Raw genomic sequence first — 25,961 nt, 5'->3', positions numbered from 1 at the left:
AATAATAATAATAACAATAATAATAATAATAATAATAAAATCAGTACTATAACTACTACTGCTATTGCTACTAATACTACTAACCAGATCAGTACAACAACTACTGCTATTACTATCACTACTACTACTTACAAAATCAGTACTATAACAACTACTACTACTATTGCTATTGCTACTACTATTACTAACAAAATCAGTACTATAACTACTACTATTATTACTACTATTATTATTGCTATTACTACCACTACAACAACAACAACAACAACTAATACTACTACTACAACTACAACAACAACGAAAACTACTACTACAACTACTACTTACATACAGTGCCATAAGTAAGACTGAACAACGTAATAAAAACAATCTACATAAGTAAGAAGTGAAGGAGCGTTGTGGTGTGGATGTGGATGTGATAGGAAGCGTTAAAAGAAACACACTGAGGTGGTTTGGCCATGTGGAGAGGATGGAGAGTGAGAGACTAACTAGGAGTGTTGTGGTGTGGATGTGGATGTGATAGGAAGCGTTAGGAGAAACACACTGAGGTGGTTTGGCCATGTGGAGAGGATGGAGAGTGAGAGACTAACTAGGAGTGTTGTGGTGTGGATGTGGATGTGATAGGAAGCGTTAGGAGAAACACACTGAGGTGGTTTGGCCATGTGGAGAGGATGGAGAGTGAGAGACTAACTAGGAGCGTTGTGGTGTGGATGTGGATGTGATAGGAAGCGTTAGGAGAAACACACTGAGGTGGTTTGGCCATGTGGAGAAGATGGAGAGTGAGAGACTGACGAGGAGAATGTATATGAGTGAGGTGGAGGGGAATTCCAAGGATGGGATGGAGGGATGTAGTGGAGAGATATATGAGAGAAGGGTGTGTGAGCTTGGAGCAGGGCGATGAAATGGTGGGGGACAGGGCGACAAGGAGGCGATTTGCTTGTGGCCACCCCTTACGGGATGAAGGCGTCTGACACTAGATACATACAGTAGAAGAACACACGGAATAACACAGAACAAGCAATTTAACAAACAAAACTATGCAACACAAAGTCAAATCAAACCAACAGTCACTTCCCATACCTCTGTCATCTCATCTAGACGCTCCTCTCCAAAGTGACGGCCCCCGAGGTAGTGAGAGAAGATCCTGGAGGCGAGGGTGAAGGGATCTGCTTCATCTTGTAACTCCAGTGACGCCTCCTGCACCTCCCTCTTCGTCAGGAGCTGGGCCATAGACGCGTTGGCATATATGACTGTGAAGGGACAACACACTTTCTGGAATGTTGGCAGTTTTGGTGTGTTCCTTGTGACAACACTTGATTATAATGCTACGTCTGTGCAAGGACAACACTCGCTTAAATGTTGTCAATTGTGGTGTATTCCTTCTGACAACACTCATTTATAATGTTACTTCAAGGGAGGGCCAACACTTTCTGAAATGTTGTTAATTGTGGTGTATTCTTTATGACAACACTCAATTATAATTCCATCACAAGGAAGGATTAAAACTCTCTTTAATGTTGTCAATTCTGGTGCCTCTTTCATGACAGCCCTCGATTATAAGGTTAATTCTTTCATCCTCAGACCTGCATCTCTTTGTAACTCGCCTCTCCAGACTAACTTCCCCCCAGACCTACGCCCCCTTCAACCTACACCAGTTTAAGTCCACCTTTTGTAGATTTTTTTAATGAACAGAGAACACCTGTATTTTGGTGCATGGATTTTTTTATATTTAATTTGTTTTTCCTTGTACTACTGCTACTACAACTACTACTACTACTACTACTACTACTCCTACTACTACTACTACTACTACTATTGCTGCTACTACTACTACTGCTACTACTAACGGACGGCATAGATCCCTCCTTCGTGTGCCGTGGTGCCGGTGATGAGGGGTACGTGGTGATGCAGTCCGTCCCTCAGAAGTACAGCAGGTTCCGCAGGCAAGTACACCCCATCCACGCGAGGAGCAAAGAGTACAGGATCCATACCGAACAGCTGTAATGGCAGAACAACAGTATCACCAACAGCATCAACATTAACAGTATCAGCAACAACGGAGACACGCGCTTAACGGCCCTCTCTACAACGTCGATTTTTAACAGAGACAGCAGCTTAACGGCCCTGTCTTCACTCTCCATTTTTACTATGCATGGACCTCCTCTGACTGGGCCTCTCCACGTGAAATTTCAGCTCATTCCACCCAGAGGTTTGGCCTGTAGAGGGTTTACAATGTTTATAAAAAATCGGGCATAGAAGTGCGTGTGACTGTCGAGCAACTGAACGCATGCAACTATACTTTACGAAGTTTACGCCATCGTTGTTAGCTCTCGGTTATGAATCTTATGAATGTATGGCGCGTCGAAAGCCAAGGGGGTCAACACACACACACACACACACACACACACACACACAGAGGCAAGGCTTATTCGCACAGGGTTATTAGTATCATTACAGGAATTGTTGTTACGGTACATGTTATCATTGTCCTCCTCCATCTCCTCCTCATCATCATCATTTCAACTCCTCCTCCTCCTCCTCTTCCATATCATCATCATCATTCCTCCTCCTCTTCCATATCATCATCATCATTCCTCCTCCTCCTTATCATCATCATCATTCCTCCTCCTCCTTATCATCATCATCATCATCATTCCTCCTCCTCCACATCACCATCATCATCATCATTCCTCCTCCTCCTTATCATCATCATCATCATCATCATCATCATCATTCCTCCTTCTCCACATCACCACCATCATCATCATCATCATCATCATCACTTTTCTTTTCCTCCTCATCATCATCATATTTCTCTTCCTCCTCCTCCATCATCATCATCATTTGCTACCATCATTCTCACTGATAGAGCTGTATTCATCATCTCATCGTTGTTATCATCACTATTTCCATCACTGCCATCACTATCATCACCACATACATCGTAGTGAACTGATAATAAATTTACCTCTTTGACCTCAGACGTGAAGGAGCGTTGTGGTGTGGATGTGGATGTGATAGGAAGCGTTAGGAGAAACACACTGAGGTGGTTTGGCCATGTGGAGAGGATGGTGAGAGACTAACTAGGAGTGTTGTGGTGTGGATGTGGATGTGATAGGAAGCGTTAGGAGAAATACACTGAGGTGGTTTGACCATGTGGAGAGGATGGTGAGAGACTAACTAGGAGTGTTGTGGTGTGGATTTGGATGTGATAGGAAGCGTTAGGAGAAACACACTGAGGTGGTTTGGCCATGGAAGAGGAGGGAGAGTGAGAGACTAACTAGGAGCGTTGTGGTGTGGATGTGGATGTGATGGGAAGCGTTAGGAGAAACACATTGAGGTGGTTTGACCATGTGGAGAGGATGGAGAGTGAGAGACTGACGAGGAAAGTGTGTGTGAGTGACGTGCAGAGGGGGAGAGGGAGGGGGAGGCCAAGGATGAGATGGATGGATGGAGTGGAGAGGTATATGAGAGAGGGGGGTGTGAGCTGGGAGCGGGGCAATGAAATGGCGGGGGACAGGACGACATGGAGGCGATTTGTTTGCAGTCACCCCTTACGGGATTAAGGCGTCTGGCAATAGATAGATAGACAGGCCTCAGAATAGTACTAAATGTTGCAACCTATCATTGAACTACACGAGTACAGCAGTAGACTATGTTGCAGCAGTGCGTGTGCAACTCTGGAACTGTCTCCCTCCGTCTGTATTTCCTATTTCCTATGATCTCCAGTCTTTCAAACGCAGTGTGTCCAGGCATCTCGAAATCATCGGATCTTGAATTTGGCTCTCTTTTGTATTGCTTTTGTTTTGTTTTGTTTTTTCAAGGAACAGTTTGCGGGCTCCTGGCCTTTGGTTCCTTCTTCCTTGCAATAATAAAAGAAAAAATTAATCCCATCATTCAGCTGTTCAGCAATTCAAAAAGGAAACTGGGGCTTCATCTTGTGTTTGGCCAGGCACGGTTTATACCTCTACCCCTGAATTCTGACCAAAAAGTGTAACGAAGAAGAGAAAAAATAAAAACTATCTATCTATAGCCTGACGCCCTCATCCCGCAAAGGGTGGCCGCAGACAAAACGCCTCCAAGTCGCTGTCATTCACCATTTGACTGCGCACCCCCGAACTCACTCCCCCCTCCCTCATATACCTCTCAACTCCATCTCTCCACCTCATCCTTGGCCTCTCCCTCCCTCCACTTCACCTACATACACCCTCTTAGTCAGTCTTTCATTCTCCATTCTCTCCACATGTCCAAACCACCTCAGTGTATGTCTCCTAATTAAAACTAAAAGGAAACTAATCCATCACGACACAGTGCATAAATAAAAACTCTTGAAATGGATCGAAGAATGGAACAAATCGCCTCCCAGAGCAAGTGTCCGTTACCATGATTTTGTTGACATACGCTGCCAGGTCATGTGCATCGGCTTTCTGGAGGCAGGTCAGAAGGGCGGGGCTGTGGGTAGTGTCAGGGCAGCTTAGGTCGCGTCCAATTCTCTCCGCCACTTGCCTGAAGGACCCACCGCGCGCCCAGGGGTTAAGAGCCGACCCAGACTGTGCTATGGCTCGGGCGAACAGACCTGACGATGGTTGGAAAAGCTGTTGTTAATTCTGCTGCTAAAAAGAGACCTAGTGAGACCTGGGCAGTAAAGGAGGAGGACATTCGTAGACTTAAACATACCGAAATGGCAATGATTAGATGGATGTGTAGTGCGTCCTTGAATACGAGGCCTGGGGGTGGCTAGGATTGCGATGGAAGAGTTGAGAGGAAGGATGGGACTTGAGTGTACTGGTGTTGTGATGAGGAGGGGTAGATTAAGATGGTTTGGGAGGAAGTATGGGACAGGAGTGTATTGGTGTTGTGATGAGGAGGGGTAGATGGAGATGGTTTAGGAGGAAGGATGGGACTGGAGTGAATTGGTGTTGTCATGAGGAGGGGTAGATTAAGATGGTTTGGCCAGAGACAGTTCCTGTTTGAAACGCATAGGAATTGGACAGCCAGAGACAGTTCCTGCTTGAAACGCGTAGGAATTGGACAGCCAGAGACAATTCCTGTTTGAAACGCGTAGGAATTGGACAGCCAGAGACACTTCCTGCTTAAACGCATAGCAGTTGGACAGCTTGAGACAATTCCTGCTTGACGGGCTAAAACGGACAGTTCTAAGGAGTGTCATGTACCCTTGGTGAGTGGTGAGAGGAGGTGATAGTTGACAGAGGCCCCCCCGGCACTCTCCCCGAAGATGGTGACTGCAGATGCGTCGCCCCCGAAGTGGTGAATGTTGTCCTGCACCCACCGTAGCCCTGCCACCTGATCCAGCATCCCCATGTTCCCCGGCACTACATCGTCTTCGGTCGATAAGAACCCTGGTGTGAAGAGAGACCATTTAAGTATCACATTAAAGTACAGGAACCCTGGTGTGAAGAGAGACCATTTAAGTATCCCATTTTAAAGTAGAGGAACCCTGGTGTGAAGAGAGACCATTTAAGTATCACATTTTAAAGTATAGGAACCCTGGTGTGAAGAGAGACCATTTAAGTATCACATTTTAAAGTATAGGAACCCTGGTGTGAAGAGAGACCATTTAAGTATCACATTTTAAAGTAACCCCTAAAACAAAGAGCATAAAAGAAAACAGCTTGATCACACTGAATACTTTGGTGAGGATTTGTAAAGCTGATATTCTATTTTTTATTTTTTTTGTCCCTAATTCTTCTCCTTTGGGTATCCTCTCTCTCTCCCTCTCTTTCTCTCTCGCTCCACACTCGTCCCACTCGTCCTACCACTCACCCATCACCCCCACGCGGTACTGCAACACCACAAGGATGATATCATGGTCGAGGAGGACTCCCGGGCGGTACATAGAACCACTACCGCCGAAGAACGCGCCGCCGTGGATGTACACCATGACCGGCAGCTGCGTGTCCTTGTGCGTGGCTCCCTGGGATGGTTTGAAACGTACTTGAGTGTCAAATAATGGCGTGGAAGGACAGACAGACTAATCAGGAAATAAAGGAGCGTTAGGCAGTGAAATGGAGAGATAGACACACAAATGAGGAAGTAAAGGAGCATAGAAAGATAGAAAGACAAATGAGGAAGTAAAGGAGCATGGAAAGACAGACAGACTAATGAGGAAGTAAAGGAGTGTTAGAGAGTGAAATGGAGAGGTAGACAGACAAACGAGGAAGTAAAAGAGCATTGAAAGACAGACAGACAAATGAGGAAGTAAAGGAGCATGGAAAGACAGACAGACTAATGAGGAAGTAAAGGAGCATGGAAAGACAGACAGACTAATGAGGAAGTAAAAGAGCATGGAAAGACAGACAGACAAATGAGGAAGTAAAGGAGCACTAGGGAGTGAAATGGAGATATAGACAGACAAATGAGAAAGTAAAGGAGGATGAAGACTGAGAGACTGACTAGAAGAGTGTATATGAGTGAAGTGGAAGGGAAGATCTTGGATGAGAATGGATGAAGATACATATGAGAGACAGGAATGTGAGATGACAGGACAGACGAATGGCAGAGGACAGAGTGACACGGAGGCGATTTGTTTGTGGCCACCCCTCATGGGATTAAGATGGCCATAGATTTTTGCCAACTATAAATAATTTGGTACCAATTTTACGTCTTCCAGAAAATGATATCTTGCATAAATGAATCTTACAATCTTAAAGAAGTTTATTTAGTCTAAGAAATGTCAGTGGAGAAGTTAAGGAGTCAAGGCGAAATCCACGAATACTATCCTTTATTTAGAACAAAAACATTATCTATTGTCAGACGCCTTAATCCCGTAAGGGGTGGCCACAAACGAATCGCCTCCATGTCGCCCTGTCCAACGCCATTTCACTGCCCCGCTCCCAGCCCACACCCCCCTCTCTCATATACCTTTCCATCCCTCCATCTCATCCTTAGCCTCCCCCTCCATCTCCCCCCTGCATCTCACTCACATACACTCTCCTCGTTAGTCTTTCACTCTCCATCCCCTCCACATGGTCAAACCGCCTCAGTGTGGTTTATATAAATGTCTTGAGCTGATCTGTCAAATTTTCGTGATAAACATAAGATATCATCCATCCATCATCCAATCCTACGTTGTCCCATGAGGAGCGTAGGATCCCGGGGTTAGGCAAGTTGGTCCTGACATTTAAGATGAGAGTGACCAGCCTCACTCATCCCTGAGTGGCATTACGTGAACAATAAACCCCAACCACTCCTTGGATATAAACCTTCACCTGCTCAATCCGACTGGAGCGCCTTAATTACCCACTAAACCACCAGGCGTCATGATTTGGTTATATGGTTACCACCCAGCGTAGTAAATGGTTTCCTGGTATACAAGAAACCATTTGGTTTGTCACTCAATGTAGAGGGACAGAAGAGAGAGTGTAAAGTCACCCACAGGCAGAAGGAAGAGGAAAGAATGAAGGAAAGAAAGACAGAAGAGGGAGTGTAAAGTCACCCACAGGCAGAAGGAAGAGGAAAGAATGAAGGAAAGAAAGACAGAAGAGGGAGTGTAAAGTCACCCGCAGGCAGAAGGAAGAGGAAAGAATGAAGGAAAGACGGAGGAGGGAGTGTAAAGTCACCCACAGGCAGAAGGAAGAGGAAAGAATGAAGGAAAGACAGAGGAGGGAGTGTAAAGTCACCCACAGGCAGAAGGAAGAGGAAAGAATGAAGGAAAGACAGAGGAGGGAGTGTAAAGTCACCCGCAGGCAGAAAGAAGAGGAAAGAATGAAGGAAAGAAAGACAGAATAGGAAGAGAGGAATAGACAGACACCCAATGCAGCACTACATCGAGTGAGTAGACGGTGAGCTCCAGCACCTACATAAAGACAACAGCGGGAAGACAAATAAAACAGTAAAGGGACCACAATAATAAAACCCACCACAGGAGTAAAGACATTAAGGTAAAGACAATCCTCAGATCCTTCTGTCTCACGTAAAGTGTCTCCAGGGTCCAAGGCCACCTGAATACACACTTCCGGGTCACTGGCGCCATCTTTGACCCCCTCCCATCCCTGACAGGCCACGGGGGGCTGGGGGAAGAAAGGAGAAGGGCATTATTATTATTATTATTATTATTATTATTGTTTACTGTTATTATCATTATTATTATTTTTATCGTCATTATCATCCATCATCATAATTATTAACATTGTCATTATCATCCATCATTATTATCATTATCAATCATCATCATCATCAATCATCATCATCATCAATCATCATCATCGTCAATCATCATCATCGTCAATCATCATCATCGTCAATCATCATCACCATCAATCATCATCATTATCAATCATCATCATCATCAATCATCATCAATCATCATCATTATCATCACCATCAATCATCATCATCAATCATCATCATCATCATCATCATCATCAGTCATCATCATCAATCACCCATCATCATCAATCACCCATCTTCATCATCATCAATCATCATCATCATCATCATCATCATCATCATCATCATCATCATCAGTCATCATCATCGTCATCATCAATCATCATCATCATCAGTCATCATCATCATCATCATCATCATCATCATCATCAGTCATCATCATCATCATCATCAATCATCATCACCATCAATCATCATCATCATCATCATCAATCATCATCACCATCAATCATCATCATCATCAATCATCATCATCATCATCATCATCATCATCAATCATCATCATCATCATCATCATCATCAATCATCATCATCATCATCATCATCATCATCATCAATCATCATCATCATCATCAATCACCCATCATCATCAATCATCATCATCATCAATCACCCATCATCATCAATCATCATCGATCATCAATCATCATCATCATCAATCATCATCATCATCATCATCAATCATCATCATCATCATCATCACCATCAATCATCATCATCAATCATCATCATCATCACCATCAATCATCATCATCAATCATCATCATCATCAATCATCATCATCACCATCAATCATCATCATCATCAGTCATCATCAATCATCATCATCAATCATCATCATCATCATCAATCATCATCATCATCATCATCAATCATCATCATCATCATCAATCATCATCATTAATCATCATCATCATCAATCATCATCAATCACCCATCATCATCAATCATCATCATCATCAATCATCATCATCAATCATCATCATCATCATCAATCATCATCATCAATCACCCATCATCATCAATCATCGTCATCATCAATCATCATCATCAATCATCATCATCATCATCAATCATCATCATCATCATCAATCATCATCATCAATCATCATCATCACCATCAATCATCATCATCAATCATCATCATCATCAGTCATCATCATCATTAATCATCATCATCAATCACCCATCATCAATCATCATCATCAATCATCATCATCATCAATCATCATCATCAATCACCCATCATCACCAATCATCGTCATCATCAGTCATCATCATCAATCATCATCATCATCATCATCAATCATCATCATCATCATCAATCATCATCAATCATCATCATCATCATCAATCATCATCAATCAATCATCATCATCACCACCATCATTAATCAATCATCATCATCATCACCACCATCATCAATCAATCATCATCATCAACGCTCATGATAAGCAGTTCTTGTCATGTACTCCCGTCGGTTAAGGAAGCACCCTAACACCTCTTCCTTAGCGATTTATTTTTGGATACGTTCATATAATTTTTGCACAATATTAAGAGCACTGTGCTATTAAAAGTATAAAATAAATCTCTCATAAGATGGCTTTACGCTGGGTTTTCCATGCCTCGGTGACTGGAAACGTGGACTGGCTTTGCACTGGGCGCTCTTGGCATACGCATGGGTGTCTGATGTGTGTTGGGACTCAGGCGTATTTTGAAGATTGCCTGGTTCTCCTTACTGCCCCTCAAATCAGTAACCTAACTCTATCCTGCCGTACCTAACCTTGACGAAATCGTGTGTGTGTGTGTGTGTGTGTGTGTGTGTGTGTGTGTGTGTGTGTGTGTGTGTGTGTGTGTGTGTGTGTGTGTGTGTGTGTGTGTGTGTGCTGCTGTACTTAACCTTGACGAAACCGTGTGTGTGTGTGTGTGTGTGTGTGTGTGTGTGTGTGTGTGTGTGTGTGTGTGTGTGTGTGTGTGTGTGTGTGTGTGTGTGTGTGTGTGTGTGAGTTTTGTATGCAAGGAAGAAGGAACCAAAGACCAGGAGTGTGTGTGTGTGTGTGTGTGTGTGTGTGTGTGTGTGTGTGTGTTTTATGCAAGGAAGAAGGAACCAAAGGCCAGGAGTGTGTGTGTGTGTGTGTGTGTGTGTGTGTGTGTGTGTGTGTGTTTTATGCAAGGAAGAAGGAACCAAAGGCCAGGAACCCGTAAATTGTTCCCTTCAAGAAAAAACAAAACAAAAAAAAGAGACCCAGATCCAAGAACGGTTCCTTTCTGTTCATTTCGAGATCCCTGGACACACTCCGTTTGAAAGACTGGAGGTCATAGGCAGTGGGAAATACAGACCTCACCTCACCTACCCTAATCTAACCCTACCTAAGACCTATCATAACCCTATCCAACCTTACTTTAGGGTAACGGTAGCTCACATCACGTCTGCTGTTGGATATATAAAGCCTAGTATTACTCACTCTCTTTCTGGCTTACGGAGAGAAGTTTATCGAGGAGAAAGGCACGAGAAATAACGTAAAGGAAAGTTGGCAGGAATAGATTAGGTATGGGATCTATGTACTTGCTGGATTAGTAGCTTAGTTGGGGTAGTGTAAGTCTGAGGGAGGCGGGATTAAGTAAGGCTGGTTTAAGTAGAGTTACGTTTGGTTAAGGGTGGTGATGTTTTTTATTGATTGATTTAATTTCTTATTTGCTTTTTCTGTTTATAATATAGCTAATACAATATTTCAAAAACAGTCTACTTAATACTGTTAACTTCCTGTCCTGTCTGTGCACTGATGGTTCACTGGCCAGACCCCACCTACATACCTGTTCAAGTGCTGTCTGTACACTGCTGCTCAAGGCTGGGTTGCCAGTGGTAGTACACACAGTATATTCCAAAGCTGATTATATTACCACATAGACAAGTCTTAAGTTGATATTATTATGACATGGCCTTAAGTGACCCAACACAGCCACCTAGTGTTATGGCTGGGTTGGTGATTTACGGCTTATTATTTCACATGTACAAATCATTTCGATGTTTAGTTACACAAATATATATATATATATATATATATATATATATATATATATATATATATATATATATATATATATATATATATATATATATATATATATATATATATATATTTTGCCATACGATGTAGCAATGTCTAATGGCACCATTCTCCAAAATCTGCTGACTTAATGCTTAAGTATCGGAATAAATGAATGCCAATACAAAGTGTTACACTACTTCTGTAAACCTTCAGAATTTATATTTGTTAACTTTTAAATAAGAAATAAAAAAATATATATATATATTTTTAGCAAAGGGTCAACGATTTAATCCCATGATTAAATCGATTTGATTTAATCAATGTCAACCCTGGTTACTGATATGGTGTGTAAGGTGATTTCAGGTACAAGGTCAACAGGTAAGATCTGTCAAGTGTTACTGCTTGGATAAACACATACATCTGTTGACATTCATATCATTACTATTTTTTTTCAGCTTCTTTTTTTTCCCTCCTCTGTTCATCCTCTGAAAAATAATCAGTTCACAAGTAATTTTTTTCTTCCTCTGTTCATCCTCTGGAAAATAATCAGTTCACAAGTAATTTTTTTCTTTCTCTGTTCATCCTCTGAAAAATAATCAGTTCACAAGTAATTTTTTTCTTCCTCTGTTCACCTTCTGGAAAACTAATCAGCTCCCACCTACCTTGAACCGTAAGTTGCCGACAGGAGGCTGGGCGAAAGGAATGCCACGATACGACCAGAAGGCTGTGTCTTTTTCTGTTCTCTCCACCACGCCCTTCACCAGCCCTCCTTCAGTCTTCACCACAGGGGCCTCCTCCACCTCACCCTGCACCACCACCACCACCACCAACATCATCATCATCAGAAAAGTTTTCATTTTGGCTTCTTACATTCTGTTGGAGAGATGAGAAAAGGACATTGTTATTGTCTGTCTATTGCCAGACGCCTTAATCCCGTAAGGGGTGGCCACAAACAAATTACCTCCATGTCACCCTGTCCCCCGCCATTTCATTGCCCTACTCCCAGCTCACACACCCCTCTCTCATATACCTCTCCACTCCATCCCTCCATCTCATCCTTGGCCTCCCCCTCCTTCTGCCCCCTCCATCTCATTCACATACACTCTCCTTGTGAGTCTCTCACTCTCCATCCTCTCCACATGGCCAAACCACCTCAGTGTGTTTCTCCTAACGCTTCCTATCACATCCACATTCACACCACAACGCTCCTAGTTAGTCTCTCACTCTCCATCCTCTCCACATGGCCAAACCACCTCAGTGTGTTTCTCCTAACGCTTCCTATCACATTCACACCACAACACTCCTAGTTAGTCTCTCACTCACCATCCTCTCCACATGGCCAAACCACGTCAATGTGTTTCTCCTAACGCTTCCTATCACATCCACATCCACACCACAACACTCCTAGTTAGTCTCTCACTCTCCATCCTCTCCACATGGCCAAACCACCTCAGTGTGTTTCTCCTAACGCTTCCTATCACATCCACACCACAACGCTCCTAGTTAGTCTCTCACTCTCCATCCTCTCCACATGGCCAAACCACCTCAGTGTGTTTCTCCTAACGCTTCCTGTCACATCCGCAATATTGTCATCATCATATTCACCACCTTTTCCTATCACACCCACGACCATCATTAACATCATCATCATCATTACTAATATCACTACAACTCTCTTGATTCGCAGCTAAAATACATACAGAACAACGTACTATTTAAACACATATTATTATCACTCTCATCATTCTCCAAAATTATCATCACTTTCGCCACCATTTTTTGCTGTGTTGCTGAGTTTGCCTGTCAGAGTTGAGAATGCAATGTGGTGGTGCAAATATGAATGTTTGCAATCAGGTGGGACTGTTTTATGTTGCAAATAGCATGGATATCCTCCTTGCTGATAGCCTCCTTATGATGTGGTGCGGATGTGGATGTGATAGGAAGCGTTAGGAGAAACACACTGAGGTGGTTTGGCCATGTGGAGAGGATGGAAAGTGAGAGACTAACTAGGAGCGTTGTGGTGTGGATGTGGATGTGATAGGAAGCATTAGGAGAAACACACTGAGGTGGTTTGGCCATGTGGAGAGGATAGAGAATGAGAGACTGACGAGGAGAGTATATGTGAGTGAAGTGGAGAGGGGGGGAGAGGGAGGGGCAGGCCAATTATGAGATGGAGGGATGGAGTGGAGAGGTATATGAGAGAGGGGGGAATGAGTTGGGGGGAGGTCAGTCAAATGGTGGGTGACAGAGCGACTTGGAGGCGTTTTGTCTGCGGCCACCCTTTGTGGGATTAGGGGGTCGGGCTGTAGATAGATGGATAGATAGTATGGCTGTCAGTATACCCCCCTTTCACACGGTATAAACAAACTAATACTTGCCCACTAAAATCCAAGACCATTTAATAGCCTTTCCATCACGATATGTTCGCAAATACCAGTATCTTTTTTTCCATTTCGTTATTGAGCCCACAGTGACCAATTCTGACCAAAATGTCGAAAAAATGATTGTTGCATATTTCCACATGTCGCTATTGCCGACAATTTTCCGCCGTCGCGTTGCGTGCGATAGCTTTATTTTAATATATTTCTGACACTCCCTGGACTTACCCCGACCTAATACAAAAAAGAATTAGGTCGATATCTATTACCATTCTCGTGAAGGAAACGAACACACACACACACACACACACACACACACACACACACACACACACACACACACACACAGCTTGGCTTTTTCTTTAGATCCTGCCACACGAACGAAACCCCAGCTTGAAGTGTTTACCCCTTCTTTGTGATTTGTCATTAGGTACAGGCTACAAGAGGATGAGAAAAAGGCAGAATATAAGAGAGAAGTGGAGGAACGCTTGGGTAAATATGGACTGGAGCAGATGGGGGACGTGGAAGGTGTGTGCAAGATATTCACAGAGGAAATATGTGCAGCATGTGAGGTGGTGTGTGGGGTGAAGAGAGGACGAAACGGGGTGCAGGGAACAGCATGGTAGAATGAAGAGGTGAGACAGGCTGTGGCACAAAAGAAGAAAGCATATAATGAATGGATGAGAAACAGGGTCGTGGTACATAGTGTCTTTATTTGCCTGCGCCTTCCCTCTTAAGCACAGGAACACTTATCTTGCTTGTACATTTGCCCTGTTTATCAATTTATCTCTGCTGGTGGTGGCTCTCTCTACTTTTTGTCATTTTGAGGCCTTGGAGACTTTTGTCTTTTATGCAATGAAGAAGGAACCAAAGGCCAGGAGCCTGCAAACCGTTCCTTCCAAGAAAGAAATAAAAACAATACGAAAGCGAGCCAAATTCAAGAAGCGTTCATTTCGAGATGCCTGGACACACTGTGTTTGAAAGACTGGAGATCATGGGGAGTAGGAAATACAGACAGAGCGAGACAGTTCCAGAGTTGACCTGTCCAGTGTGGCTATAGATTTTTATTAATGTCCTTCTGCCTTACTAGATCTGAGTTCCACCTATACTGTCAGTTAGTAAATTCCGTTCCTAGTAAATCTGAGACTGATTTTACTGTCTGTATATGTCTTCTCTGGTAATTTACACAGAACGACAAAGAAGTTAATTGTATCTGTTACATTATATTTAGTGGTAGGTGCTGGCGACCATCATCCACTCACTTGATGTAGTGCTGCCTACTTCTTCCTTAGCCTTTATCATTCTTTTTCTGTGCCTGCCCTCCTCTCTTCCTATTTCTCCCATCTTTCCTGTCACTTCTTATTGCTCTTCTTTCCTTTACAGGTGGCTTTACATTGAGTGACAAGCCTAATGGTTTCCTGTAAGCCAAGAAACCATTTCCAACGCTGGGTGGTAACCATATAACCAAACCATACGTGCTCCCTACGTGTCAACAAGTGGGTTGGTGGAGGGTTAGTGCCCCTCCCCGTAAAACAACTAACTCAAAGTCAAATGGCCACCCCTTACGGGATTATGGCGTCTGGCAATAGATAGGTAGACAGACAAAGTAGTTATATCTATTACATTATATCTATCTATTCCATACTCACCACAGCTCCTCTCTCTCTCTCTCACCTGCACCACAAGCACTACGCCACACCCCTCACGAGATGCAAGATTCCACCAATACTGACCTTGCATTCACGCATCCCTACCACCACCACCACCACCACAATCACCACAGTCGCTCTCTCACCATGACTCGAAGCTTCTCTCTCTCTCTCTCTCTCTCTCTACCAGTGTGTTTTATATATTTTTAACTCAGAGAATTACCCACTGCGCTGGTCACTTTCTCTCTTTCTTTCTTTTTCCATCGAGAGACTAATCTGTTTAAGAGATATTCCAATTCCTCATTACTATCCTTTACTCTCCTTTACTACCCTCAGCCGAGACGACTTTCCTTCCTTTATTACTATTCACTCTTTTACTGTCTTATGCTGTGTTGTTGCTACTTGTGGTATGGCCATGTGGAGAGGATGGAGAGTGAGAGACTAACGATGAGAGTGTATGTGAGTGAGGTGGAGGGGGGGGGAGGCCAAGGATGAGATGGAGGGTTGTAGTGGAGAGGTATATGAGAGAGGGGTGTGTGAGCTGAGAGCAGGGCAGTGAAATGGCAGGGGACAGGGCGACATGGAGGCGATTTGTTTGTGGCCAACCCTTTACGGGATTAAGGCGTCTGGCAATTGATAGACAGATTGCTACTTAAGAAAAAATAAATAATCTTAGGAGAGGCCTCAGGTAGTAAAGGATTTAGTCTGACATAAGAAGCCTTCCAGTAGCAGAATAAAACCGTCTGACTGTGGTAAGGATAATAAAGATGGAATATAGATGGGGTTGACAGAGATTACTACTTTCTATCCATCTATCTATAGCCCGACGCCCTAATCCCGCAAAGGGTGGCCGCAGACAAAACGCCTCCAAGTCGCCCTGTCACCCAGCATTTGACAGCCCTCCCCACGACTCCTTCCCCCCACCCTCATATACCTCTCAACTCCATCCCTCCACCTCATCCTCGGTCTCCCCCTCCCTCTCCCTCCCTACACCTCACCTACATACACCCTCTTAGTCGGTCTTTCATTCTCCATTCTCCCCACATGTCCAAACCACCTCAGTGTATTCCTACATCTCTCCTAGTGTCAATAAATTCGTTCGAGATAGCATGACCAAGCAGACCCGTCAACTGCAGTCAAGCAATCATTCCTGTAAAACCATTCCATTCGGTGAACCAACTCTTCTCTCGCCACATCGGGAAAGAGTGTAGGTTTGGTTCTTGGGTGTACCCCCCATCTGCATCTGCACCCAGTTAACAGGGGCACCATAGTATGCTCATCACCCCGTTATGTGGTTATATGGTTACCACCCAGCGTTGTAAATGGTTACCTGGGCTACGGGAAACCATGAATCTTGTCACTCAATGTATGGCTGTCTGACGTGGAAAGAAAAGCAATAAAAAGGAACAGGAAGACAGGAGGGCAGACACAAAAAGAATTATAAAGGTGAAGGAAGACAGGAGAGCAGACACGCAAAAAGAATCAGAAGGGTGAGGGAAGATAGGAAAGCAGACACGCAAAAAGAATAATAAAGGTGAAGGAAGACAGCAGAGCAGACACACAGCGAGTCATATAGGTGAGGGAAGACAGGAGAGCAGACACACAACGAATCATAAAGGTGAAGGAAGACAGGAAGGCAGACACGCAAAGTGAATTATAGAGGTGAAGGAAGAAGTTGACAGTACCATCTCATTCTTGCAGAGTTATACAGTTCAGATAGAGTTATTGCAGTTATGGTGTGCAGTTACTGAAGTGGTTATGGTGCTGGTTATGGTGCTGGTTATGGTGCCCTGGATCTATAGCCAACTCACCATCACTCCTTCACCACACTAGGCAACCCTGCTTCATCTGTTTTTTTCCTGTGAGTAATGTCTGGTCCTAATCTCCTCATATCTTATTGGCTTCTCCACACACACACACACACACACACACACACACACACACACACACACACACACACACACACACACACACACACACACCATAAACAAACTGAAAATGGCCTGATATATTTCTAACACAGCTTAACCACTTTCCTAACTTACCATCAAAATCTTACTTTCCCTTGCCTCTCACGCTTACTAACCCTGCCACCTTCCTAACCTTACCATCTTCCTAGCATCATCGTCCTAGCCAGACTCCTTCCTAACCCTACAAGCTTCCTAAACTCACCAGCTTCCAGTCCTTACCATCTATTACCATCTTCCTAGCCAATCATCCCTCACTCTCCTGTCTGTACCACCTGCTTAACTCACCTTCCTAGCCTACCCTGATCACCTCGTTCAGCTTTCCCGGCCATACCAAGGTGATGAGATGAAATGATAAGGCTGGCTGATAAAGGAGTGGCCCTTGATCTTATCGCTTGCTAGATTAAAACACCCGTGATAACAGTGTGCTATGCAGTGACCCCCGAAGACAGTGGTGATAAGGGTGTCGATATTTTTGCTCCATCAAGTGAGTGGATGGTTGTGAGAGATAGGAAAAGAGGAGGGCAGATGCAGAAAAAGAATGATAAAGGTGAAGAACTAGACAGCATTACATCAAGTGAGTGGATGATGGTGAGAAATAGGAAGAGAGGAGTGCAGACGCAGAAAAAGAATGATAAAGGTGAATAAAGAAGTAGGCAGCACTACATCCAGTGAGTGGATGATAGTGAGAAATAGGAAGGAGGACAGACACACACACACACACACACACACACACACACACACACACACACACACACACACACACACACAAATGATAAAGGTGAAGGAAGAAGTAGGCAGCACTACATCCAGTGAGTGGATGATAGTGAGAAATAGGAAGAAGAGCAGACACACACACACACACACACACACACACACACACACACACACACACACAAAATGATAAAGGTGAAGGAAGAAGTAGGCAGCACTACATCAAGTGAGTGGATGATAGCAGCCAGCACCTACCATAAGGTCTCTGTATTAAAAAGAACTCTGGAACAAGTACTGAACATGGAGACGAGGATGCCAGTGATATTTAACAAGCAATTCGGGGTTTGGCCATGTGGAGAGGATGGAGAGTGAGAGACTGACGAGGAGAGTTTATGTGAGTGAGGTGGAGGGGGGGAGGCCAAGGATGAGATGGAGGGATGGAGTGGAGAGGTATATGAGAGAGAGGGGTGTGAGCTGGGAGCAGGGCAGTGAAATGGCGGGGGACAGGGCGACATGGAGGCGATTTGTTTGTGGCTACCCCTTATGGGATTAAGGCGTCTGGCAATAGATAGATAGACAGATAGATAGATAGATAGATAGACCTCAAAATAGTTTATAATATTTTCTGTGTTATTTGGACCATTTTTGTGTACATATCTATCTGTCTGTCTGTCTATCTATCACAGTCTATCTATCAGTCAAGCGATCTATCAATCAATCAATGTATCTATTTATCTGTCTGTCTGTTTATCTATCACTATCTATCAGTCAAGCAATCTATCAGACAATCAATGTATATGTGTGTGTGTGTGTGTGTGTGTGTGTGTGTGTGTGTGTGTGTGTGTGTGTGTGTGTGTAAGCAATCTATCAGACAATCAATGTATATATCTGTGTGTGTGTGTGTGTGTGTGTGTGTAAGCAATCTATCAGACAATCAATGTATATATCTGTGTGTGTGTGTGTGTGTGTGTGTGTGTGTGTGTGTGTAAGCAATCTATCAGACAATCAATGTATATATCTGTGTGTGTGTGTGTGTGTGTGTGTGTGTGTGTGTGTGTGTGTAAGCAATCTATCAGACAATCAATGTATCTATCTGTGTGTGTGTGTGTGTGTGTGTGTGTGTGTGTGTGTGTGTGTAGGCAATCTATTAGAGATTCAATGTATCTACCATGTGTGTGTGTGTGTGTGTGTGTGTGTGTGTGTGCATCTTCACCTCAATCACAAAAACGTACTATACTTCCCTGTGACGTGCCCGCATTAACGTGGGGAGAATTCCTTTACCCGAGTCTCAGCCAAACCAGTCCATCCCGGCTATAGTTACCATCACAGCTACAACCACAGCTAAAATGATCACTACCTACAGCTACAACCACAGCTAAAATGATCACTTTACCTACAGCCACAACCACAGCTACTACCACAGCTAAAATGATCACTACCTACTGCCACAACCACAGCTACAACCGCAGCTAAAATGATCACTTTACCTACAGCCACAACCACAGCTACTACCACAGCTAAAATGATCACTTTACCTACAGCCACAACCACAGCTACAACCACAGCTAAAACGATCATTTTACCTACAGCCACAACCACAGCTACTACCACAGCTAAAATGATCACTTTACCTACAGCCACAACCACAGCTACTACCACAGCTAAAACGATCACTTTACCTACAGCCACAACCACAGCTACTACCACAGCTAAAACGATCACTTTACCTACAGCTACAACCACAGCTACAACGATCACTTTACCTACTGCTACAACCACAGCTACCACCACAACTACAACTGTCACGGGAGGGGGAAGGGGGTGAAAAGAATAAATCGCTCTCTGACAGGATCTAATCAGAAGGCCAATACTCCCTGTGTAAAATATTGATCTTCACTAAAATTTCCCGTATTTGTAATTTCTTCCCTCTCCTTTCCTATCTATCTATCTATCTATCTATTGCCAGACGCCATAATCCCATAAGGGGTGGCCATTTGACTTTGAGTTATTTGTTTTACGGGGAGGGGCACTAACCCTCCACCAACCCACTTGTTGACACGTAGGGAACACGTATGGTTTGGTTATATGGTTACCACCCAGCGTTGTAAATGGTTTCTTGGCTTACAGGAAACCATTTGGCTTGTCACTCAATGTAAAGCCACCTGTAAAGGAAAGAAAAGCAATAAGAAGTGACAGGAAAGATGGGAGAAATAGGAAGAGAGGAGGACAGGTACAGAAAAAGAATGATAGAGGCTAAGCAAGAAGTAGGCAGCACTACATCAAGTGAGTTTATTTTTTATTTTTTTTTAATGCGAGGAAGAAGGAACCAAAGGCCATGAGCCCGCAGTAACAGTTCCCTCAAAAAAAAAAAATAAAAAAAAATACAATAGAGAGCCAAATTCAAGATCCGATCATTTTGAGATGCCTGGACACACTGCGTTTGAAAGACTGGAGATCATAGGCAGCAGGAAATACAGACAGAGGGAGACAGTTCCAGAGCTGACCTGTAGCATAAATGAAAGACTGGGAGTAACGGTTAACTCTTGCATTAGAGAGTTGGACAGAAACGGGATGAGAGTTTGCTGCCAGACGGGTGATACGCGCCCGTCGTAGAGGTGGAGGAATGCAAGCAGACAGTTCAGAGGAGCAGTGACCATTAAAGTAGCGATAGAAAAGAGATAAAGATGCAACAGAGCGGCGAAGAGACAGAGTTTGAAGGGAGTCAGTAAGAGAAGGAGAGTTAATGAGACCAAAAGCCTTTGACTCCACCCTATTGAGAAGAGTTGTATGTGGGGAGCCTCCCCACACACATGAGAGTTGTACTCCACACAGGGGCGGATAAAACCCCTGTATAGAGTCAACAATTGTGCAGGGGTAAAGAAAGAGCGGAGTCGGCTTAGCACACCCAATCTCTTGGAAGCAGATTTTACAAGAGGTGTAATATGATCTTTCCAAGATAAGTCCCGAGTAAATGAAACCCCAAGCATGTTCAAGGATGATGCAGGATTAAGCTGAATATTATTAAACATTGGTGGGTATACCTGGAAGATTTTGTCGGGTTGATAGGTGTAAGAACTGAGTCTTAGATGCATTAAAAACAACCATATTATTTTTACCCCAGTCAGAGATACGAGCCAAGTCAGACAGTAGGTGTGCCATAGCCTCATCCCTTGTTTGTTGAAGTAACTGTTGAGATGGGCGTTGCAGGAACCGAATGGAAAGGTGAAGGGTGGAGTCATCAGCATATGAGTGGATAGGGTTAGATGTACAGCTTAGAAGATCATTGATGAATAAAAGGAAGAGAGTTGGTGATAGGACAGAGCCCTGAGGAACACCACTGTTGATAGATCTAGGAGAAGAACGATGGCCGTCTACAACAGCGGCTATAGAACAACCAGAAAGGAAGCTAGCGATGAAGGCACAGAAACTGTAGGAGGGCAGTTTGGAAATTAAAGACTTATGCCAGACTCGATCGAAAGCCTTTGAGATGTCAAGTGCAATGGCAAAGCTTTCGCCAAAGTCCCGAAAGGAGGATGGCCAGGAGTCTGAAAGGTAGGTGAGATCACCAGTGGAGCGTCACTGACGGAACCCATACTGACGGTCGGAAAGAAGGTTGTGATAGGAAAGATGCCTTAAAATTTTTCTATTGAGAATTGACTCGAAAACTTTTGAAATACAGGACGTTAAAGCAATTGGACGATAGTTGGAGGAATGGGAGTGGTCATCCTTCTTTGGGACTGGCTGAATGAGAGCAAACTTCCAGCAAGAAGGAAAGGTACAAGTTGACAGACAAAGGCGAAAGAGTTTGCCTAGGGAGGGTGTAAGCACAGAAGCACAGTTCTTGAGAACAACAGGAGGGACCCCATCAGGCCCATATGCCTTGTTAGTACTGAGGCCAGTGATGGCAGAAAATACATCAACTGAAGAAATTTTAATGTTAGCCATGAGGAAGTCAGAGGGGGGAAGTGATGGAGGAACAGCACTGGAATCGTCTAAGGTGGAATTGGAGGAGAAAGTCTGTGCAAAGAGATCTGCTTTATCAGCAGAAGAAATAGCTACAGAACCATCAGAGTAGAAAAGAGGAGGGAAGGATGATGAGATAAAGTTGTTAGAAAGATTTTTGGCAAGGTGCCAGAAGGAGCGGGAAGAATTCGAGTTGGAGAGTTGAGAGCATTTAGTATGGATGAAATTATTTTTAGTAGAGCGAAGAACAGACTTAGCACGATTCCGGGCAGAAACGTAAAGATGTTATTCAGGGGTGAGTTGGCTCCGGTACCTTTTGTAGGCACTCTCCTTGTTGCAAACAGCATTAGAACAAGCGTGATTAAACTAAGGCTTTCTTGCGTTAGTCAAAGGATATGAGAAGGGAATGTATGCTTCCATGCCCGAGAGAATATCCTCCATAATGCGCAAGGCACACTCAGATGGCTCCCGGCCATGGAAGCAATAATCATTCCGGGGAAAATCAAAGAAGTACTGCCTGAGGGCCTCCCAGTCCGCGGCTCCAAAATGCCACAGACGACGTTTCCCTGGAGGGTCCACAGGCCATACCGAAGTGATAGGACAGGTTAAGGTAATAAGGTTGTGATCGGAGGAGCCCAACGGAGAGAAAAGAATAACAGAGTAGAAGGATTAGTTGTGAGGAAGAGGTCAAGTATGTTGGAGCTCTCTCCAGGGCGGTCAGGGATATGGGTAGGGTGCTGTACAAGCTGCTCTAGGTCATTAAGGATAGAAAAGATGTAGGCTTGTCCACCAGGTGGATCAGTGAAAGGAGAGGAGAGCCAAAGGTGGTGGTGAGCATTGAAATCTCCAAGAATGGAGATTTCAGAGAAAGGAGAAATGGATAGAATGTGTTCCATCGTAGAAGTAAGATAGTCAAAGAATTTTTGATAGTCAGTAGAATTAGGGGATAAGTAGACAGCACAGATATATTTTAGTCAGAGAATGACAGGAAAGCCGAAGCCAGAGTGTAGAGAATTCAGAAGAATCGAGTTCAGGAACACGAGAGCAAGATAAGTCGTTGCGTATATATACACAACAGCCACCTTTGGCTTTGAAATGAGTATAGAGAAAGTAGGAGGATACAGAAAAGGGTTTACTGTCAGTTGCCTCAGACAGCTGAGTCTCCGTTAGAATAAAAAGGTGAGGTTTAGAGGAGGAGAGGTGGTGCTCAACAGAGCGAAAGTTAGAGGAAAGGCCACGAATGTTGCAGAAATGAAGAAGAAGAGAGTCAGACAGTGGTTCCAGGCACCTCGAGTCGTCATCGGGAGAGGGGCGGATGGTGGGGGCATTTATGGTCCCCCCCCCCTGGGGACTCCGAGGCTTGATGAAGAGACGCCATTTTTGTTGAATTTTGAATAGGAAGTGTAGTGTGTACTGTGCATGTAGTTTGGTGTAGATAGAGAAATTTGTACTGGAGAGCATGCTGGCCTACTCTCTGTGAAACTGAGACACTGAAAAAGTTCAGCAAAGGGGGATGGTCAGGAACTGGTCCTGAGGGCTGATGAAACGGGAGCTCCAGCACTCCCTGTCATCAGCTTTCCATCCACCTCGGGAGTACTGCCCTGCTCGACTGGTGCTACAGTCTACTCCTCTGAGTGGATGATGGTCGCCACCACCACCTACCACTACATTCTTTCTCAAGCATAATTAATGAGCTTCAGTACAGATCAGAGACGCAGTTGCTACTGGACTGATATGTGCTACCCAGTTTGTCCGAGTCACTTGTTACAATGCTCTGCCATGTAGTCAAAAGATAACAGGATTTTGGTGTCGATAAGTCTTTGAATGTGTCGGCTCTTAAGGAAGGCAGACGACAAAATAAATAAATAAATAAATAAATGAATAAAAGGTAAAATAAAAAAGTCTAGTGGACATGCACACACACAAAACACTGCCGTTTTAACGATTCCGGTCACCTGTACTTTCTTCGGCAGTACATATACTAAAATTGGAACGGTACACAGATTAGCATGGCCCCTGCTCGAGGATGACACTCAATATCGTAATTTCGGTCGGCCTCACTATCTTATCCATGTAAAGGTAGGTGCCCGGTTCCGTGATAAAAGCAGCTGTAGTGTCAATGGGCTGAAATAATTGCAAACTTCTAATAATTCCTTGATGTTATGTTATTGTGGAAATGCCAGACGAATTCATTGAGCTTTGATGAGTCAGTTATTCTGGAAAAGTAAATATCTTTACATCACGGTAAAGGGTACAGTAAAACGGACCTCATATCTCGTCATGAACTCAATCACGGTTTATACAGGAGGTATTTATCCTACACCTTCATGGGCGTAGTCAGAGGGGGGACAAGGGGGGCCATGGTCCCCCAATTCACAAAACTTAGTAAAAAATATGTATAGTACGATTACTATCAAATAATCACTTATGTTGCTTAAATATTCAGGAATTTTTGCATGCCAATCCGCCATTGCCTAAACAGTGTAGTTACCCTATAATTATATGAGTGGTTTTCTTTGAAAAAACTTTTTTTTTTTCAATTTTGAATATTGTATATGTTGTTATTATCTATATAATATCTCATCTTACTAATTAGTAAATAATAAAACATTTTGATACATATTACTGTACTATATAAGAGACGTACAAGACAATTAAATTATTTTTATAATTATATTCTTATTCGAATGTTCAGCACGCGTGTTTATATTTCATTGTTGACATTTATTAGTTGCTGAGCTGCTGTGCTGTGGCTGCATTAGATGGACGACGAGGTACATATATATACTTTCTTATGTATCTAGTTTATCAACCGTTACCGTATACAGTCAGTCATACTGTTTGGTCTCTGATTCTGGCTCCAGATCGAGAATTTTTCCAAATCGGTGCTCAGGCTTGGTATTTCTCGGGCCTCGTGTATGGGTGTTATTATTTGCACAATAAATTGGACCATTGTATTAGGCAGGTTTAGATATTTTCTTGTCAGTCATGGTTGTTAGTTATGCTTGACTGTCTGCAGTCTATGGGGGGCCTTTGAAATGACTTTGGACATTGATACATTAAGGAACATGATGGTCTAACCTCCATGTCATTTGAAATTTGAGTAGGCTAAATCTATCTAGCTATTGCCTGACGCCTCAGTCTTGTAAGGGGTGGCCCTAAAAATATCGCCTCTATGTCACCCTATCCCCTGTCATCCGGCGGCCCTCTTCCCAACTCACACCCCCCTCTCTCATATACCTCCTCACTCAATCCCTCCATCTCGACCATGGTCTTCCCCTCTCCCTATCCCCATCCACCTCACTCACATACTCCTTCCTGGTCAATCTTTCATTCTCCATCCTCTCCACATGTCCAAACCACCTTACATTATTCCTCTTAACCTCTTCAGTCACACCTACATGAACACCACAACGCTCCTTCACTTGCTCATTTGTCAGTCTGTCTCATCATGTAACTCCACACGCTCCTTTCAGATAACTTGCCTCAACAGCTCTCACCCTAGACTTGTATCCTTCTTGCAGATGTTGCAGGGTCCATCTGGTTCTCTGTCTACCCCTTCTTCTAGCTCCATCTCTAGGTTCCCACCCTGTTGCTCTTGTAGTTCATCTGTTATCATGTCTTCTAAATACATGACGTGCCCAGGACCATTTCCTTTTTTCTTTTTTTTTTTCTTTTTAATAGGAATGTGGATATCTTCTACCTTTGTTAGCTCTCTTATCCAAGCCTCTCTTCCTGCCTCTCCAAGTTATGTGTAGCATTTACTGTTTATCGTCTCCATTCCGCTTTGGGCATTCCTAAGCTTACGTTATAGACATCTTGTTACTCTCCAAATTTCTGATCCATAGATTAGTACAGAGAGGACACGTTGTAAACTTTTTACCGGTGTTCGGCACTACAACCGTAATACGATAACAGATAATTTTCGAGGTTTTATATATATATATATATATATATATATATATATATATATATATATATATATATATATATATAGTTACATAGCCTATGATTTCATCATCCTTTGTGTAATTCTAACGTACAGTATGC

At 43.5% G+C, this 25,961-nt stretch overlaps 1 protein-coding gene and 1 non-coding gene across 2 annotated transcripts in view; one reads left to right on the top strand and one right to left on the bottom strand.

The window, feature by feature from the left end:
* LOC145393759 (acylcarnitine hydrolase-like) overlaps window positions 1-25,530 on the bottom strand; it is a 33,231-nt gene extending 7,701 nt beyond the window's left edge. Inside the window, exons 1-9 of the mRNA XM_080267809.1 lie at window positions 25,412-25,530; window positions 18,204-18,213; window positions 11,903-12,046; window positions 7,881-8,030; window positions 5,785-5,935; window positions 5,175-5,360; window positions 4,383-4,576; window positions 1,848-1,998; window positions 1,081-1,250 (exon numbers count right to left, since the gene is read on the bottom strand). Of these exons, the coding sequence (XP_080123935.1) occupies window positions 1,081-1,250; window positions 1,848-1,998; window positions 4,383-4,576; window positions 5,175-5,360; window positions 5,785-5,935; window positions 7,881-8,030; window positions 11,903-12,046; window positions 18,204-18,213; window positions 25,412-25,530 (1,275 nt within the window). The remainder of the gene's footprint in view (window positions 1-1,080; window positions 1,251-1,847; window positions 1,999-4,382; window positions 4,577-5,174; window positions 5,361-5,784; window positions 5,936-7,880; window positions 8,031-11,902; window positions 12,047-18,203; window positions 18,214-25,411) is intronic.
* On the top strand, window positions 23,869-23,978 carry LOC145394348 (U6 spliceosomal RNA). Its single transcript, XR_013896402.1, has one exon. It is a non-coding gene; the product is annotated as a U6 spliceosomal RNA (small nuclear RNA).
* Window positions 25,531-25,961: the final 431 nt, after the last annotated feature.

This window comes from Coenobita brevimanus, chromosome 3 (genome assembly GCF_032717465.1).
Source record: "Coenobita brevimanus isolate Jiangsu-jjx chromosome 3, ASM3271746v2, whole genome shotgun sequence".
In the NCBI taxonomy this organism is placed as follows: Eukaryota; Metazoa; Arthropoda; class Malacostraca; order Decapoda; family Coenobitidae; genus Coenobita; species Coenobita brevimanus.
The sequence above is the reverse complement of the archived record's forward strand: the minus strand, read 5'-3'. Positions and strand labels throughout refer to the sequence as shown.